This window comes from Sitophilus oryzae, unplaced genomic scaffold (assembly GCF_002938485.1).
Source record: "Sitophilus oryzae breed Bouriz unplaced genomic scaffold, Soryzae_2.0 scaffold_810_pilon_pilon, whole genome shotgun sequence".
Lineage (NCBI taxonomy): Eukaryota > Metazoa > Arthropoda > Insecta > Coleoptera > Curculionidae > Sitophilus > Sitophilus oryzae.
In genome coordinates, this window is record NW_022147429.1 from 2,700,377 (window position 1) to 2,720,161 (window position 19,785).

Consider the following 19,785-nt stretch of genomic DNA (forward strand, 5'->3'; position numbering starts at 1 on the left):
GGGTAGATTAAATGATACTTTAACAGCGAGGATACTAGATTAAAAACTTTATTTCTTCTCGCACGTTTTTTAATTGCTTCTATTTTTGAAAATGTTTGTATTCCTTTTCATAAGTTATTCGGGATTTAAATGGAAGTAATTTGGATATGACGTTTGTCGCCTCAGCCTGAATACCTGTTGGTAATTCACTTATTTCGTTTTGAGCCATTTCTGGCTCCAATTCGATCAGCAATCGACACGAAAGAGATTTAAAAAATATTGACTCAAAACTGACAACTCAAGAGACAGTGAGAGACAGCTTTATTTATTTGTCAAACTAGATAGAAACCAACGCCAACCCAGCACAATATTTTTTCTATTCGTAATAAATTCCTTGAAATAATATTTTCTGAATATTTTTTAAAACGTAACTCTCTATGGAAAAAAATATTGTTTTATACACGACGATAAAATTGCATTATCGTCTCCCGAAATTAATTTACTTGCGATTTCATCGCTCGTGAATTAATCTTTTCGGTCGACGATAAAATACCATTTTATCGTCTTATATAAAAAATAACTATACCTAAATAATAAAATATTGCCTAACCTAACATAACTTAACTGATTATTAATTTTTCATAATTGATTGATGTAAAAAAATCTATAATATTAATAATTAATTCACAATTTATTTGAAATTTTTAATTTCTTACTTTAAAAATTTACCTCTAAAAAATTATTAGTCAAATTAGAAATATAAACAGTGATTATTTGTTTCATTTAGATTAGAATTTTGGGCTCGATAAATAAAATGAATGAATTACTATAAACTGGAAAATAAAACGAATAAACTAACCTTATTACTATAACCCTTCTAATAATATAAATTAAAGCCTTATAATTTGGGGAAACGATTAAAAATACATTATTTGTTATAAGCCCCAGCTCTTATAAAGGTATTATTAATATGTAATCAACTTTTTAACAATTAAATTGTCTGTAAATCTGTTTCAGCATGCTTGTTGCAGTGGCGACTCAGGAGAATGGGCAGAGAGCACAGCCTCCACAAGAAAGAATAAATATCTACTATTTTTAGTATATAAAGTCCATCCAGTTATGTACTTATTTCATTTCTTGAAACTTTACGATTGTGTGGACATGTGCCCCTCTGCCCTTTTAGATCAACTGCCACTGGCTTTTTAGAAAAAAAATACTTACTATTAAATTTTTGGCGTAACATTTCAAATTTATTATTTCAGACCAATAACTATTCAGTCCAAGCATCTTAAGAACCATTACTCATAGCGATTTTTACCGAGAGACCTTTTTTACGTAAAAAATTACGTATGTGAATAAAATGTATATTTTTTTAGTCAGTAATGTAATACAGGTACGGACGAAAAGTTATTACTTTTCAAAACATTAGGTAAACCAAAATATGTAGGTAGCGCCCCCTGGAAGTAGGATTCGCAGTGACATCTAAATATAATGTCTCATGTCAAAAAACACGCATACACCAATTTTCATCTAAATATCGGCGTTTGCTCAGAAATTATTTGGAAAAAATCGTAATCGTAAGAAAAATTAAATTTCTTCACCCTATAAGTATCTCTGAAAGGAAGCATTTTAGGACATAAAATTAACTTTTTTACTTATGTTTATAGGCAGAATATGCTGACGAAGTTTCACGAATATATTTGGGACCACCCTGTTTAGTGTTCGTTGTAAATATATCTGAAATGTATGATGTTAATAACATATTGTACTTTTTTTCAGATACGTATTTGGACATTCAGTTACAAAGGACAGCACATAAATAAAGTAAGTAATGAATTTCCATAAGATAAATTATTGACAAAATGGTGGATACGCATTTAAATCTAACTCTCGATAATTTGACACTCGTTAATTTGAATATCTCGATATATTGAAGTCCTTTAAGAAAATACATACTCGATAAATTGAAAAAATTTAATATAATTTCATTGACAATTTGAATGAATTCTTGCTCGCCGAAGTTCTATAATTTGAAGTGAGAGCTTCCTTACTCTCCATAATTTGAACTCGACATTTTATAATTTGAAGAAATCCCATATTAGTAATACATATTATGTTATATTAGTAATACATATTAGTATTACATATGTACATAATAAAAAATATTAATTTTTAACAAACTCATATTTATTTGAATTTACCCCAATTTCCTCTTGATTATTTGAACTTCTATTATTTTGAACTCTCTTTATATTGATTTTGTTTCCTGGTCCCTTGAGTCTCAAATTATCGAGAGTCGACTGTAATACAATTATTTGTTTTTTTTTTTATATCTCTCACATGGTTATACAAAGTCTTACAATAGTGTATCGGGCATATCTAGTGCTCATATAATAAAGGACTTTACAGTACTTACTTACGTTTTGTACAGGGTATCTCTAAAAAGTGGATGAGTTATGGACGTTTTTTAAAAAAAATGTAAAATTGTTTCGATAGTTCCAGTTTCAATTAATAAATAAATATAATCTATTTTGCAGCGTTACTGAAAGAAATAAATCAAAATACTTATTACATTCTAAATTATAACAACATTGCGTAGTGTATGTGATCGTAACGTAAGATTATGTGATCAGGCAAAAACCTAAAAATGTAGTAATATACAAGGTATTTTATTATAAAATTGATCATCACCCAGTTCTTTGAGATGCCCTGTAATGTACAGGGTGGGTCAAATTAGACGCTTTTAAAGGGAAATATCCTTTTCTATAGAAGATAGACGAAAACCAATATCGGTGTCTGGAGCTCAATTTTTATCAAAAACATGATGGTGAAAACCGTGCATCGATATCTGTTACGATTTCGGAGTTACAGGGTGTTTATCAAAAATGTCCATTTTTAACAAATCGTTGTAACTTTTTTGCTATGGAAAATTTTGTATTTTTGTGAAAACATTTCCAAGGAACCTTTTTACGTAGAATTTAATGATTTATGTATATATTTTTTTAATTAATAATTTAAGAATTATCAACAGAAAATTTGATTTTTTAAATGGGACACCCTGTATATTTTTAATTTATTGAATAGAATTTAAAATTACCTTTCCAAAAATATAGCATACTTGATATTTTGCTAGATTCCTCTTCGAGATTTTGATTGCTCTTAGAGTTTTTAAAGATTCGCCAGCTTTGAATAAGTAGGCTTTGAATGGCGCCGGTTGTAACGCAAAAGAATTCTAGCTGCGAGCAGCAATTAAAACAAAAATGATATTTTCAATGAGAGATGCAGAATTTTATAACAATTTAAACTATATTTTGTTAAATATAGTTTAAATTGTTATAAAATTCTGCATCTCTCATTGAAAATATCTATTATATATAAAAAGATTATTTATTGATCAAATATTGTGTTGCAATAATAGAAATTTTACTACCTTATACAGAGTGTCCAAAAATTTATATTAAATAATGACTAGCTTTAAACGGCAAAAACTTGTTTAGATTAAATGGAACACCCTGTATGTTTTACGTGCATCATATGCAAAATTTAATTGTCTATCAAATTTTATTATACCATTTTTTACCTATCTAATAATAATAATAATAATAATAATCGTCATAAAGTCTGGCCGGCAAGGGTACCGTAGCCAGCAGTATACCTACCGCTATCGTATGCGGAAACGGTACTGCCAGTATCGCCAGCTGTCCGCTGACCTATCCTAACCTCCTATCTTTCCACGCTCTCCTAAAATTCCACTTACCCTTATCCTGTCAACCTTCCCCAACCTGGCAGTTAGGTATAAAATGCAACCAAACCTATGGTAAACATGGTGAATACAAGAAATAAACGATATTCTCAGGGCGAGGGGGGACAGCGGGCTGGTCCCCTTCGGAATCGTCCAATCCGCAGCCTGTCGAGGGTGTCAGCATGGCGGGTGATGCTGCCCCGAGATCTACACTCACCCAAACGCAAGAAATAGGACATCCTCCATCTTCAAGTGCTGAACCGGACACACCTGTTCCCACCGAAGATGGTACGAACCCAACGGTACGTCGCAAGAAATGGACCAACGCCGAAAACAGTGAAATCATGCGACTGTACTATAAAGTTACTAACCTGGAGACGGACTTTACAATGTACCGTGGCAAATTGTATGCACAATTTATAAAGGTTTTCCCAAACCTTAAACACTTAAGTGAGCAACGCATCGCAGATCAACGCAGGACCATAGTAAGTAGGAATCTTCTTTCTCAAGAGACACTGGCCAGAATCAAGGAACAAATAAGACTAGAAATCAACCCAGAAACAACTATTGACATACCGCCACAACCACCGCAGAGCGAAAGCATACGTGAAGCTGAGACAGAGACTGCACTACCGACAGAGATTACACTACCTACCGAACAAACCCAATTGGATTATCTATACGAATCAAACCTAATTAAGTTTTATGGCTCCAATCCCAACCTCAGACCATCACTTCCGAAAATAAAATACACAGCACAAACAACAACAATCATCGAGAGAGTTAACGCTATCCTATGTGATAAACTGAAAACCAGTTTCAATTTAGAAGAAATACATGTACATATATACTGTGCGGCCCTAACTTGTCTTACACAAAATGGTCAAGATGTAGCCCAACGTCCTAAGGAAAATAAGAAACCTATACCACCCTGGGAAAAAAGAATGTCTGACAAAATCAGCAGATTACGTAGAGACATAGGTCGCATGCAACAACTTTCTAAAGGAAACGATAGTGAAACCCTTTTAAAGAAGATATCAGAAGACATAACGACTAGATTCCGTCAACTAAGCGGCCAAACCCAGAAAGACTTTGTTATCGATACTCTAAATTCATTAAAACAACAGCTAGCAGTACATACAGACAAACTCAAACGGTACAAACGAAGCCACCTACGACGGATGCACAACGCCCAATTCACCCAAAACGAGAGGTGCTTCTACCGCAACCTTGGAAATAAGGCAAATAAAGAAAACCCCCAACATCCAAATGCCATAGACTCAAACCAACTAAATCAATACTGGAACAACATCTGGTCGTCTCAAGGAGAGCATCAAATAAATGCCGCATGGATAAACCAGGAGCGTGAAAAACATCAGAACGTAAGAATGGAAGACACAATAATTACCTTGCGCGACGTTGAAAGTGCAATAAAAAAATTACCTAATTGGAGAAGTCCAGGGCATGACGGAATTCACAACTTTTGGCTCAAGAAATTTTCCGCTACTTACAACCACCTAGCGAGAGAATTTACTGAAACTTTGATTGACCCCAATAAAATGCCCGTCTTTCTAACGGAGGGAATTACTCACCTTCTACCAAAAACAAAAAACCCAGATAATCCTTCCCAATATCGACCCATCACCTGCCTTCCATCAATTTATAGGATATTTTCAAGCTGCATTAGCAGTAAAATATATACCTACCTGGTCACCAATAACATCCTACATGAAGAGCAAAAAGGTTGCAAAAGCAGGGCAATGGGCTCTAAGGAACAGCTTGTAATGGACTCGGTGGTTTTGTAGCAAGCCAGACATAACAAAAGAAATCTCTTCATGGGCTATATTGACTATCAGAAAGCGTTCGACTCCATACCACACAGCTGGCTGTTGCAAGTTCTAGAAATCTGCAATGTTGACCCCAAAATCTGCCGATTCTTTAAAGAGATCATGCCTTCATGGACGACCTCCCTCAACCTCAGGTCTGCTCCCTTTGACATAACATCGCCAAAAATTCCAATTCGTAGAGGGATATTCCAAGGGGATTCTTTTAGCGCCCTTTGGTTTTGTCTAGCCTTAAATCCACTATCGCGGATAATCAATGAAACAGGTTATGGATTCTCACTACGAACGAGAAACAGACGTCATCTCATTACACACCTACTATACATGGATGACTTGAAGATATATGCTGCAACAAAAAACCAACTTGAAAACCTTCTGCGTACCGTTCATAAAATCAGCGCAGATATTGGAATGACCTTTGGTACGAGCAAATGTCAGACTGTTTCAATCATAAGAGGAAAACTATGCGAAACACCAGAATTGAATCTAGATGAGAAAACTATTATCTCCGCAATGTCGACTGAGCCGTATAAATATCTTGGAATGCTACAAACACACAAAATAGAACATGGAATTATTAAAAACCGCCTATCGACCGCCTTCCGACTGCGACTTACCTCCCTTCTAAAGACAGGTTTGAATTCTAAGAACCTCTTTAAAGCAATAAACACTTATGCCCTACCGGTTCTTACATATTCTTTTGGAATAGTCAAATGGACCCATACAGACTTGGAATCCCTAAATCGCCTGGTACGAACAACCTTAACCAATTTAGAAATCACCACCCAAGAAGCGCTACGGAACGGGTGACCCTCCCTCGAAATCTTGGAGGTAGAGGTTTACTGGATGTTGTTAATGTCTGTCGGGAGCAAATAAAGAGCCTCAGAGAATACTTTTATACCAAGAACAGCAACCTTTACGTCACGGTGTCTTCAGCTGATGTCAAATACACCCCCTTGAACCTCAGTAGAAACAATATGGTGCTTTTCCAACTCCTACATCAATCACTAATAAAATAGCTACTTGGGGAGCCAAGGAGTTACACGGACGGTACCTAAATGAGCTAGATCAACATCACATTGAAAAGGTGGAATCATTGCACTGGTTAACATCGGGTTATCTCTACTCAGAAACCGAGGGATTCATAGTGGCTATGCAAGACCAAGTTATTCCAACACGCAACTACCGGAAACTCATCCTAAAGGAGAATATATCAGACAAGTGCCCTAGATGTGATTCTGGAAGTGAAAACATAGAACACATTTTATCAGGGTGCAGTAATCTTGCGAGTACAAAGTATCTGGAAAGACACAACAGAGTCGCATCAATCATCTACTTGGAGATCCTCAAACAATTCAACATTGACCGAGAAATCCAAGAGCCCTACTACAAATATCATCCACCACCAGTAGTCGAAAATAATAGTTTCAAAATATACCGGGATAAAACAATCTTAACAAATAAAACCGTTAGAAGTAACAGACCGGACATCACGCTTATAAATAAAATTAAAAAACCAGTTTTACTAATTGATATTTCTATTCCTAACAACAACAATATACAAAGCAAGTTTACAGAAAAAATAACAAAGTATCAAGATTTGAGAATAGAAATAAAAAATATATGGCAAATGGAATCGGTCCAGGTAGTCCCGTTGATTGTCTCGACCATTGGAATTATCCCGGTCAACCTGAAAGAACAATTAAAAGTAATTGGAATACCTGAAAATACTTACCGCCTAATGCAGAAATCTGTGCTGCTTGATGCTGCTAACATTGTTCGTTCCTTTCTAGGTGATTAACAATAGCACCTTATCTTGTCCCCATGGACCGATAAGGCAGCTTTAAACCTGTTCTGAGCAGTAAAAAAAAAAAAAAAAAAAATCGTCTTTATTGAAGAAAAAAAGATGTGTAACATTACATATATTATTACACATCATGCAACAAGGGTGGCGAAATTTAACAAAAAAAGTTATTCTTACATTTAACCACCCATAGCTGCCAGAAGATATTTGTTGAAAAATACGTTTAAAAGACAAAAAAGACGATGATGATCTCTTCAAGTTTTCCTAGAAAATTCATTTTCTTATAATTTAGACCTTATTTATCACTATACCCATGGAATATTGACATTTCAGTTTTTTTAAAGCAATATATAATATGTACAAAATGTACAGGTGGTAAATATTGCATGCCCATTAGTATACAAAACAAACTATTTAAATTTTTGTAAAAGAGTATACCAATTAAATATACCATCATTATTTCTGACCAAAAATTAGTTAATTACATACTTTTAAATTGTTTTAATTAATAAAGTATTCTAAATAAATGTGGATTTTACTCAGAAATCAATATAATAATAAGTTATGAATATGAACGTCTCTGTTCTTATTAATAAGCATTCGTCAAAAGATGAAATAAAATTTATAAGGTGTTACTTTTTACCACACTGTCTAATACACACACAAAATTCATTTTTTTAGTATTTGGAGCAATTATTATCAATTAACGTAAACAGTCAATTAATGTAGTTTGAATACTGGGATCATATTAATTGGTCCTCTTTAACAAAAAATATTTAAACATTTTTTTTATTTTTTAATGAAATAAACGAACTATATCGACAATATTAGTATCTGTTCTAATTTGTTACATATTTAAAAATTAAAAATGATCTAAACTGTCAATATTCCATGAGTATAGTGATAATGAGGTCTAAATTATAAAAAAATGCATTTTCTACGAAAACTTGAAGAGATGGGTAAAAAATGGTATAACATAATTTGATAGACAATTACATTGTGCATCTGATTTACGTAAAATATATAGGGTGTTCTATTTAAATTAAACAAGTTATTGCCGTTTAAAGCTAGTAATTATTTACTATAAATTTTTGGACACTCTGTATGAGGTAGTAAAATTTTTATTATTGCAACACAATATCTGATCAATAAATAATCTTCAGCAACTATTTAGTATTAAAAACTTAGATACCCTTGGAGAAATGAAGCCTTAAAATTTTTACTGCAATTTCATAAAATCAAAAATATTTCAAAAACGGTAAGGTTTAAGTATGATAAACCTTAATCAAATTTACCTTTATTTTAATCGTAGAATCTAAAAATAGAATAATATACAGGGAGTTCCATTTAAAAAAATAAACTATAATATTTTTTACTTATTTGGGACACTCTGTATCTTATAAAAATATTTTGAAATTGTAGCACTATTAGCCCTTCAACGAATCCTAAACTTACAATTTGTAAAAATCTAATTGTTTAGCTACAATACTCCGTGTCGTATGTGGTGAACAACCCTGTAGAAAACGATTCGCACGGCAACGAGAATACCAAAATCGACTGCTTGGCGTTCAGCTAATCGAATACTTTTGCTTACTGCTTTGAAAGCGTTACGTTTTTATGTCGAAGTTCCAGAATTCGAGCCTTGGTACCTTCAAAATTGAGTTTTTGAAGGCACTGACTGCATCTTCTGAGGACGACCTTTGATCACGCAGTTCATCTTAATTTTTGGAAAAGTAAAAAAGTCGTTAGGTCGGGACTGTATGGAGGATGGTTCAACAATTCGCTTTGCAACTTGTTACTTCCGGCAAACACATACATATGTGCCAATCGCAAGTTAACAGTTTTGTGATCTTGCAGAGGAATGGTTGCTATATGACCAGCTTTTGAGACAAATATCGCCACCATCATTTTGGAAACGCTTCGAAAACTGATACCTCTTGTTGGTTTTGGTTTACCTGAGAACACCACAGCCGATTGACGTTTATTTTTGGGTTCGTAACAGTAAATCCAGGAATCACCACCACTGATAATACCTACTGTATATTTTTTGAATTTCCTGCGTTAAACCGGTGTAGAGTTTTTTGACACCAATCGATTCTAATTGCTTTCTGTTCTTTAGTCAACAAACGCGGTATCCAACTAAGAATGAATTTTATACAGATAATTCTTTATGCAAAATATTTTGTATTGAGATCTCTGAAAAGCCCAATCATTCCCCAATCTTACAATATGATTGATGATCAGGTAAAGTAGAGCATCGACGTTTTCCTGGGTGCTTGCCGTTGATGGTGGATCTGTCCTTGGATCGCCGGTAAGACTAACCCGTCCACATTTAAATTCTCCAATCCTAAAGAGAAATAGTTGTGCTTCATTGCCGTAAACAGAAACCAACTCGGCAAGGCATTCTTGTTAAGACAAAAAAAAAACAAAAAAGACAAAACTGTCTTCGAACATTGTAAAAAATTATTGCACAATAAATCTTTCGGCTTAATTCCATTTCTCGACTGACAGCTTTAAACGGAGTCGTCTAAAATTTTAGCGTTAAGTTAACTAAACATGACAGTTAATTTTGACATTTGATATGTTGACAGGCGCCTACTATGTTTCTACATGCGAAATATAAAAGTCAACACTTTCAGTTCCTTTTTTCGTTGAAGAGACACACCTTACGTTCATAGAATAATAGACTTTGGAAGCTGCGTGATACAGTTAGGAAGAACATGGTATCGTCACAACTTATTGAAAACTTGCCTGTCGGCCATTAGTATGGAAAACTACGTATCTGAGGATACATATTCACTTATGTTATACTCGTATACCAACTGGCCTTTTAAGCTCCATTCAAATTTTGTTAAAAAAAAAGGATCGAGACTGGTGCACTTACTGCTGGCATGTGAACAAGAACAGATGCAGCAGGTGAAACGTGAATACTGGAACATTTGACGAGCTGTGATCAACTATAATATTAACAATAATAGTACAAAAAATTGTTCTATTTAGCAAACAAACAGTCGTCTAGAGTGCTGATGATGTTCTGATATTAATGCGTAATCGAAATAGCTCCAAAATTATAATTATAAACACATTTTCAACCAACTATATCAGGGATTTAACCAATTATTTTCGTTTTAATTATTATATAAATAGATAGTTAACCGAAAATAAGTGATATTAAAAAGTATTTAACATCCGGAAGATATTCGTTATAAAATAGGGTTGGGGTATCCATGAGTGATTTAGTGTTTGTATGCATTTACTGTTTAAATTCTTCTTGATTTAAAGTTAATTAAAAATATTAAAATTATTATTAAAAAAAGCACTATGAAGGTGCATATAGTAATTGTTTTTATTGCTACAGCCGCCGCACAGGTATGTTATAGTCATAAAAAAAATGTTTTAGATCATACATAATACTTTTAATCAATTTTTAATTATTTTTAATTGTACAGATTTGGCTCTTTTACTTCTCTGTTTTAATAGTGTTTTTATTTCTAAAGATAATCACATAATGGCTACGACTAACAGTTGTTACTAGTTTTAGTAACAAAACTGTTATATTTATAGGGATAGTTTTACTAATTACTATCTGGGCTGATGGTTGTTTATTGAGGTAAGACCAACAATCTAATAATGTATTCAAATGAATTATATAATTAAAACATTTATGTTAATAGCCCAATAACTAGAATTTTTCAAATCACAATTTATTAGTCAATTCAAACACAATAGATGGTGATTTCCGATATTCAATTTTATAATAAATAAATAATGAAGATTTACACCACATTAAAACCGTAGTATTAGGCCTACGGGGAAATCTGTTGAAATCTGAAGAAAAAAAACTAATCTGTGAAAAATTGGGTAAAATTTATTGAAACCGTTGTCCTTATTTTTGCAGTCCAAAAAATTTGTCAGATCATAATTCATATTATAGCTGCAAATATAGTTTGGCTAATGTGGAACATCCCGAAAGTCTTGACAGGCTCGTCCAACGCTCGTCAGACGTGCCAAATTCCGCATGTTTAATTATATTGATGATTGTTGCCATCTCTACATGTTTTTACTTTTCATAATTTATGATAAAAGTAGTATTGATTTAGGGCGGAATTTGAGTATGGCTGTAAACACTTTTCTCAACGTTTTGAGACCTAGGAATCCAATAAAACATGGTTTTACCGAAATGTCAGTTCGTCCGTCCGTCATCAAAAAACTTCATTCGCTAATAACTTTGTAACTGTCAGTGATACGGGAAAGTTATATGGTGTTTATTGTAGCAAATTTAATTCTCTATCAATCTCTTGGCTTTATTTCGTATTTACCTTAGTTTTTGAGTAAATAGCATTAAAAAAATCTAGTCAAGGTGACTTGTCCTAAACTTCTCATCACATGAATGTGTTTGGATCTAGACGATTTTCGAAATAAAGAGTAATGTTTCTCGATTTTGCTGTATTGAAAATCACGAAATTGGAGTGTGAGAAATTATGAGTGTCGTAAATCAGCCAGAATTGCTTTTAATTATAGTTTATGTTAGTATCAAATGATAAGTTAAATTTTAAGCATGGGAAAATGGCAAGGGTTACGGATTTCAAAAATCTGTCAAATTTTTGCATCTCCAAATTTTCACCCAGACTTCCCTCCACTTGGAATGTACTATAACTAGGAAAACAAGTAGACTTGTTTTTTTTTATCTAGTGAACCCATCTAAAAATCTAAAAATTTTAGCCAGACTCACAAATTGTAATTTTATATCACCCTCCGAATAAAATATTTCATTGATTTCATATTCACCGACTGAGAAAATAAATACAAAAAAAATCACTGCCTCCTGGACTAATAGGTAACATCTACAGATGTCTGGAAAATACATTTGAAGGTTTTTGGTCTTACCTCTGAGATAAGTTATCTACTACGTGATCGCGTAGGTATCTAGTAATTGTTAATTTTGAAGTTTGATTTTATGTAAGGGATTGTGACCATAGATAAAGGAAACAAATTTAGATTGGAAAGTGCCCATAAGGACAATGTAGTAAATACTATTTGGTACTATTCTTACAACGGTCGCTCTCTAAAGCTTTTGATAATTTCGGAGCGGATCTGCTTTTTCCGGAATTATGTCGCCAAATATTACTTATTCAAATTTATTATTTTCTTTTAATTTTTTTAAATAAAGTACAGTATGTTGAAATTTTATTTTATATATTGACATGTATGAAATACCTATGAAACATTGAAAATCGACGTTATGCCACGATCCACGATGGTTTTTGCAGTTCACACAGCTTTTTAAGTTTTTAATACCACTTTTTCACAATAAATAAAATTTTTCACAGTAAATAAAATTTAAATTAAACTCACAAGATAGCAATCTTTGAGTAAGAAGACCCAGGAAGGAGCATAATGCTATCCATGTATTCTTGCATGGTGGGCGGAAAAAGGACTCTAGGGTGGGGATCCTTGACAGTTCTGTTTGACGATTCATTTGACACATTTGAATTTGATTTGAAATTTTGTGGATTTGTCAGCCTTTACGGAGCTTATGTTATGTTATTTATTATTTATTCTACTACTGATAGTTGTATAAAGGTAGTAAATCTAGATGGAAATTGTGGCAGAACTTAAATTAACAGTGACACTATCGCGATTTATCGAAAAATACTCTAAAATAGATGGTTGTGTAGCGTGCGGTTGATCTCGGCAAAAATCGAGTGAAATAATGGAACAACTTTTCGCTAGTAAGTGACTATATAATATACATACGCGTAGTAAACCGATCATTTATGAAATTCACTTAAATTAACTAATTATATATTTTTTCTTGAATTTTTGCTTTTATTTACTACTTGGCAAAGATTAGATGTCGAAAGAATTTAGATACCTACGTCAATTTGACTTACCTGCTTCAGTAGCGTATCAGATGTTTGTGTTAATAAATAATTATTAAAACCTATCTATTTTTATTATAATAATAGGTTTGTATAACAATCTAATAACTACCAACATTTATTCACAACGTAAAATTAAAAAAAATATTGAGTCTAGCCCACGTCTACCCTACATCATAGTTTTACATTTTTTAAATAAAATTAGAACGGCACTGATAAATCGGAATTTAAGTCGGCCATATTTAAGTCCCATCGCGGTGGACCTAAGATTTTTGATATGCTCCTTCCTTATTCTTCTTATTCAAAGATAGCAATAGTTACATTGAAAATGGACGCTTTAAACATATGTCGGTATTTTTTCAAGCAGTTTAAATTTTGAGAGATTTATAATTTTTGAAGATTCTGACTTTGGCAATAGAAAATTATTTCTGTTCTTGTTTACGGTTGTTCTTAGCAACCGCTATAGTAGCGCCAGAACCCGTACAACTTATGCACCCCAAAAAAGTTTTGGCGGTAAGCCGAGCATTCCAATCGAAACTTGTTTCCTTTATCTATAATTGTAACTATAACCCCCTTTTTTTTCAAGAAATTAAACTATAAGATTGTATTTTAGTTCCAATATAAAAACATAGATATTTTTCTTTAGTTACAAGTTCCGCCAGATCAGTTGCAAAAACTTATTAAATACAACACCGAATGTAGACAAAAAAGCGGCGCCCCTATGCCAATGATAATGGCCGCCGTCCAGGGAAAATTCGATGATGATCCAGCTCTGAAAACACATTTTTTCTGCCTTGGAAAGAAGATTGGTTTCATGGATAAAGACGGGAACTTCGACAGGGAATTCATCAAGGAACAAATGAGCCAACTTGTTAAAGACGATGATAAGATAGAAGAAGTTTTAAACAAATGTCTGATTCAGTTGGACAGTCCGGAAGAAACAGCATTTCAATCCATAAAGTGTATGTCTGACAATCGCAAAACCGTCTTACCTTAAACTAAATAAAATTGTGTATTTGTTCTTTTAAATAAAATCTGTAAGTCTCATATTGGGTATTTCTCAAAAGTTAGTAGTAGTTCCCCCACCTTTATAACTCTTTTGTTTTTATTATTTTGTTATTAAACTAACCAGCACGAGGAGGCTGGTTTTCCTGGTTTTGTTTGTCAATCAATGTTATTTATGTGACAGAAATCAAGCAAATATTGGAAGTTCGAGTGAAATTCTCATTTAATTTATAAAATTTGTAATAATATTTTGTATTTACATCCAAAAGCAATGGAGGTAGACATGCAGTAAAGGTAAATAAATTTCATTAACTAAATAGAATGACTTTTTAGGACCATTTAAACTTATCATGCAGCCATTGTTTCTTAAAGTCAGGAACATTTAAATAAAACATAAAAAAAACAAGACAACAAGCAATCGTGAATGTTTTGTAAGCTATAAAAATATAAATATTGAATAGATTTGTTTATATTCTGTTTTTTTTTTTCTCAGGTAAGATTTCGACAGACGATGACAGAAAAAAAGCAGATGACTTCCATACCAATCCATTTATTTCACTAAAAAAAGTTTCTAATATTTTTTAAGTTAACTATGGATGGGTTTATAAATAAATACGTAATGCATCGTCTCTTGTTGTTTTTAACCAGTTTTATTGGTTTATTTCATCATATTTCGATATTATTGGTTTGACACAACGATGAACGACAAACGGACGCTTTTGGGTATGAACTCGATTTAAGATTTTTGAGAGTTGTCAAACTCTTGCCAATTATAGGTTATAATTTTGTGTTAAATAGAAATGATAAATATTTTGCATTTTGCATTTTCGACTGTGTTGTTACTTGTGTTTCGTGTTTTTTAAAATTAAGTGGAGGAAAACTCGAGGGAATATTAAGTGTTGACCCAGACCATAGTTTACAGTTAATATTCGGTGTACAGAGACCGCCAGAGACACACTTTGCCAGAGACTATGGCCAGAGAGTTGTATTCTTAGATTGTTGTATTAGCCACAAATAAAATTGTATACCATCTCGTATATGGTACCAAAAACTGGAGTATCTGTAAAATAACATCACACCATAGGTAAATAATACATTGTAGTACTGCAGAAAAAAATAAGATTAAAGTTAATTAACCAAGATTAGATTTCTTCACTTTTATACAGTTTTTTTCACAATATTTTGAAGTAATCACTTTTCACTCAAAATTTAAATATATTAATTATGCGTTCCAATTGTACCAACTTATTTCTTTGTAAAATAAAATAAACTACTTTGAAATTAAAATGAAAGACACATCTATCACTGTCAAGGATTTTGTCGTTGGACAGACTATATTTATTATTGCTCTGTTTTAATATTGGACCTGCAAATAGGTATTCACTTGAGCTGTCTAACGAGTTTAACAGTTTATTAATACAGCACTTTTCAATATTAAACTCCATTGAAAAGAAGAAGCAAACGTAAAAGCAGAGAATAGGTACAGCTGGTTCCAATAAAATTGAATACGATTTAAAACATATTTTTATTATTTCGGGCAGTATATTCTATGATACCAGTCCCCCATTTCTCTACTCATGTCATAATGACGTTCTGAAAAATGCGACTTTGTCAAAAGTAAAGTTGTTTTATACAATGTCACAATAACCTTAATATGCCAAAATACTTGACAAATAAATATACACTGCCCAAATATTCTAAAAAAATGTGTAAAGAGTCGTATTCATTTTTTTTTGGAACCAGCTGTACATTAAAAATGCATAAAAGATAAATTTTATAATAGAGGTATTGGAATTTAGAAAACGTAAACATTTGACGTTTCCAGTATATTATACCAAACCGTTCCGTATCAAACCGATGTTTTTCAGGGACCGCTCCTTACCGTAGTTTCTGTCTGGTTCGCCTGGTTTTGCAACGGAATAAAGCCTTAATTTCTAAATTACACACTCGGTATTATTTTACCTCCTTTAATAAAAAATTACCTTCCGAATAGAATGACATAATGTCAACTTTTGACATTTTGACATATGAATTATTTGAAATTTCAACATGCAATTTATTACGACAATTTGATTGGAATTTCTATAATTGTGTGGTAACAAATTGTTCGTAAAAAAATACTTTTTCTAAATATGCTACTGAGCCACCCTCGTTCCATTTGAAAAAATTGAAATATAATTAAAAATACGATTTGGCATGTTTTAACCGGCCAGGATAAGACACTAAAAACATTAAAGGATCAGATCTATTTTTTCAAGGCTTCTTGATTAAAAATGAGTGTTTTTGACACGAACATGGCACTGTAGATCGCAATTTGAATACGATTTTTTTGCAGTTTTTGAAGCGAAAATCTCCAAAGCTGACATATGATATGGCATTCTAGTAAGAGTGCCATTTTCTATCGAATAAAGTAAAAAAACGCCGAGGGTGCCATTTAAAAATCAAAAGTTGTAGTCATTTCCGGTGTAGTCCTTTCCGACTGAAAACAATTGAATACGTCAATCTATCCTAATTTATTTCATATACCCGATTCTAATTACCAATTGCATACTGTAAGGGAGATCGGAGTGTCATGGTATACAGTCTATGATGACACACTTATATTTTCCTCGTTCCTGTAATGTTGGGAACATTATAAATAGCAACAAATAATGCATTTAGTTTGTTTTTATGCCACGTTTAATGGGTTCGCTTAATTGCGATTGTTTTTTAAATATAAACCCAAACCTGTTTTATTAGTGATTGAAAAAAAAAATTGAGTAACTAAATACCCTGTTTTTTAATACAGTAGTTTGAAAAATTTAAAGTTTTGGTCATATACAAGTAAGATTGTATTCTAAATCTAAATCTAAACTCCAATTTTCATGTGGCGAAAGCGTTAACTTTGTTAATTTTTTTTATTTAGTATTTATTCAAATATATGGTTTCTTAGTCCTAATTAGATAAGCAGTGTGCTATCGAAACTGTAAAAATAATTAGTTTGACGCCAAGCTATCCAAAAAATACGCATAGAAGACGATGAGTGCAAAATAGAAGTAAAATTTTACTTACAAGGTGGTAATTTTTTTGGGAGTTTTTTCAGAATTATAAATAATAATATAATTTTATACTATACAGGGTAGTCCGAACTGTATTCCGAAAACTTCAGTAGCATATTCTGCAAATAAAAGTAAATAAAAAAGATCATATAAATATATGTCCTAAAATGCTTAGTAAAATGCGGAGATACAGCGCGCAGCGTGTGGAAGTTTCATTTTTATTTCGATTTTTTCCGAATAATTTCTGAATTAACGTCAATATTTGGATGAAAATTGTTGTCTGGTACTTTTTTGACATTAGAAATTTGATTTTGATGTCAATATGATTCCTACTTGCAGCGGGTGCCACCTACATATTTTTAACTGGCTTGAAAAGTAATAACTTTTCGTTCGTATTTCGTACTTGTATAAAACTACTGAGTAAAAAAATATACATTTAATACGTTTTTTACGTAAAAAAGGTCTCTTGGTAAAAATCGCTACAAGTAATGGTTCTCGAAATATTTGGAATCTAAATTATCAATATCTGTCATCATTGACATAAAATAAAACATGTTGATTAAATAGATATTAGACTGAAACCATAAATTTGAAATGTGTCTGTGCCAAAAGTTCAATAGAAACTGTTTTATCATCATTTTTTCGAAAAAAAATATGATTAATTAAAAAACAAAAAGTTCTCAAATTTCTCATTTCAATCGAATAACTATCTACCCGACATGTTTATTTTTTGTCAATAATGACATGTATTGACTATTCCGATTTTAAATATCTTGAGAACGGTTGCTCGTAGCGATTTTGACCAAGACACATTTTTTACGTAGAAAATCACGGAAATGTACATTTTTTTGCTCAGTAGTTTTATACAGGTACGAACGAAAAGTTATTACTCTTCAAAAGAGTTAAAACACATGTAGGTGGCGCCCCCTATAAATAGAAGTCATATTGAGAACAAAATCAAATTTTTTAATGTCAAAAAACTCTCAGATAGAATTTTACTTCAGAAATTAATTGGAAAATATCGAAATAAAATTGAAACTTCTACTCCCTGTATTTCCGAAACTAAGCATTGTTGGACATTATATACGAACTTTTTTACTTATTTTTATCTACAGAATATGCTGCCGAAGTTTCCGGAATACAGTTCGGACCACCCTGTATAAGGTTCTATAAACCCAATTTTTCAAGCTGACTTCCTAGCCTGGATATTGAACATTTTCTAAAGTTAATCTGAAATTTATCACCAGATATTGCAATTCTTTACAAGGTTATCTATTTAATCTTTTTATATTTCAATAAAAATACTACATAATATGAAACTGCCATAACCTTTTAGGACCTATGCTCTTAAATGCAGTATGCCCTATACTAAACTAAGAACGATAAATCTTATTTTTAAGCAAATATATTATAATGCTTTACAACCCTATTTTTCAAGTGTCTACATTTGGCTGTTTTTAAATTATTACTCAATGAAAAAAGGTATACTATCACCGGTTCTCCGTTACAGTCTTAATGTCATTTTAATTGTTGATTTGAGATTTAGAGATATATCACTTGAATTGGAACACGACGATACTATCATCATTATTTTAAGCTAGCAGTCTAGCACACCCTATTCATAATCAGCCTACTACCGACTTACCATCATTTGCATGGAAATCTGCCTACCTAATTAAATATTCGCTTATCATGTTATGTGACAAATCGGAATCTGAGCTCCACTGATGCTGCGTTTACAAAAAGATTGAAACTGGTGCTCTGGTATATGCGCGAAAATAGGCACAGTAGGTTACATACGGATACTTCAAAACAAGCAAAAATGACCAGCTCATACTGAATTAGCAGTGACTATAGATACATATAGGGTAATTCAAATTTAACTCACTTATTCCATCACTATTTGAGATATAGGCCAATAAAATTAAATGGGAAAAAGCAGTTTTGCGGAATTAATTTGCAGCAAGCTGGAAATTGTTTTAATACTTCTATCAGGTCCTAAACGCGTGTAATCTGAGTTTGCACTATCCCAGGTGGTGAGCTTAACTTGCAGTTGAGGCATATTGTTGAACATTTCATGCTTACTTTTCTGCAGCTGCACTTCCCTGTTGCAGGACACAGTATTGAGAATTTCGGCTGGAGCTAGATTCTTGGTGTTTATGATGGGTAGAAAGCCAAGGTCCGTCCTTCTCCCACCCCAGTTCAGAGGATCCTTTGGTTTATCATATCAGATTTGAAGGTACACTCGCAGAATATGTTGAGCGGCGGCTGCATTTGTTGGAAGTAGAGAAGTCAGTTCACCTGCAGAACAGTTGACCTGCTGAAATGAAAACTTCAGAATCTGCATCTTCATGATGAAAAATCCTGACACTCTCTTGAAATGTCATGTTCTTTTCAAGAAGCTTGACAAACTTCAACTTCCCTTGGCGATAGAATGCAGGGGTTGTATCTCATCCACTGATTGCATGTAGGAACAGGATATTCTCTTTGA

The 19,785-nt window shown here is 32.6% G+C and overlaps 1 protein-coding gene across 1 annotated transcript in view; it reads left to right on the forward strand.

Annotated features, from left to right (window-relative positions):
• LOC115889083 (B1 protein-like) overlaps positions 1-14,298 on the forward strand; it is a 290,836-nt gene extending 276,538 nt beyond the window's left edge. Inside the window, exons 5-6 of the mRNA XM_030908998.1 lie at positions 1,759-1,803; positions 13,898-14,298. Coding sequence (XP_030764858.1) covers positions 1,759-1,803; positions 13,898-14,248 — 396 coding nt within the window. The 3' untranslated portion in view covers positions 14,249-14,298. The remainder of the gene's footprint in view (positions 1-1,758; positions 1,804-13,897) is intronic.
• Positions 14,299-19,785: the final 5,487 nt, after the last annotated feature.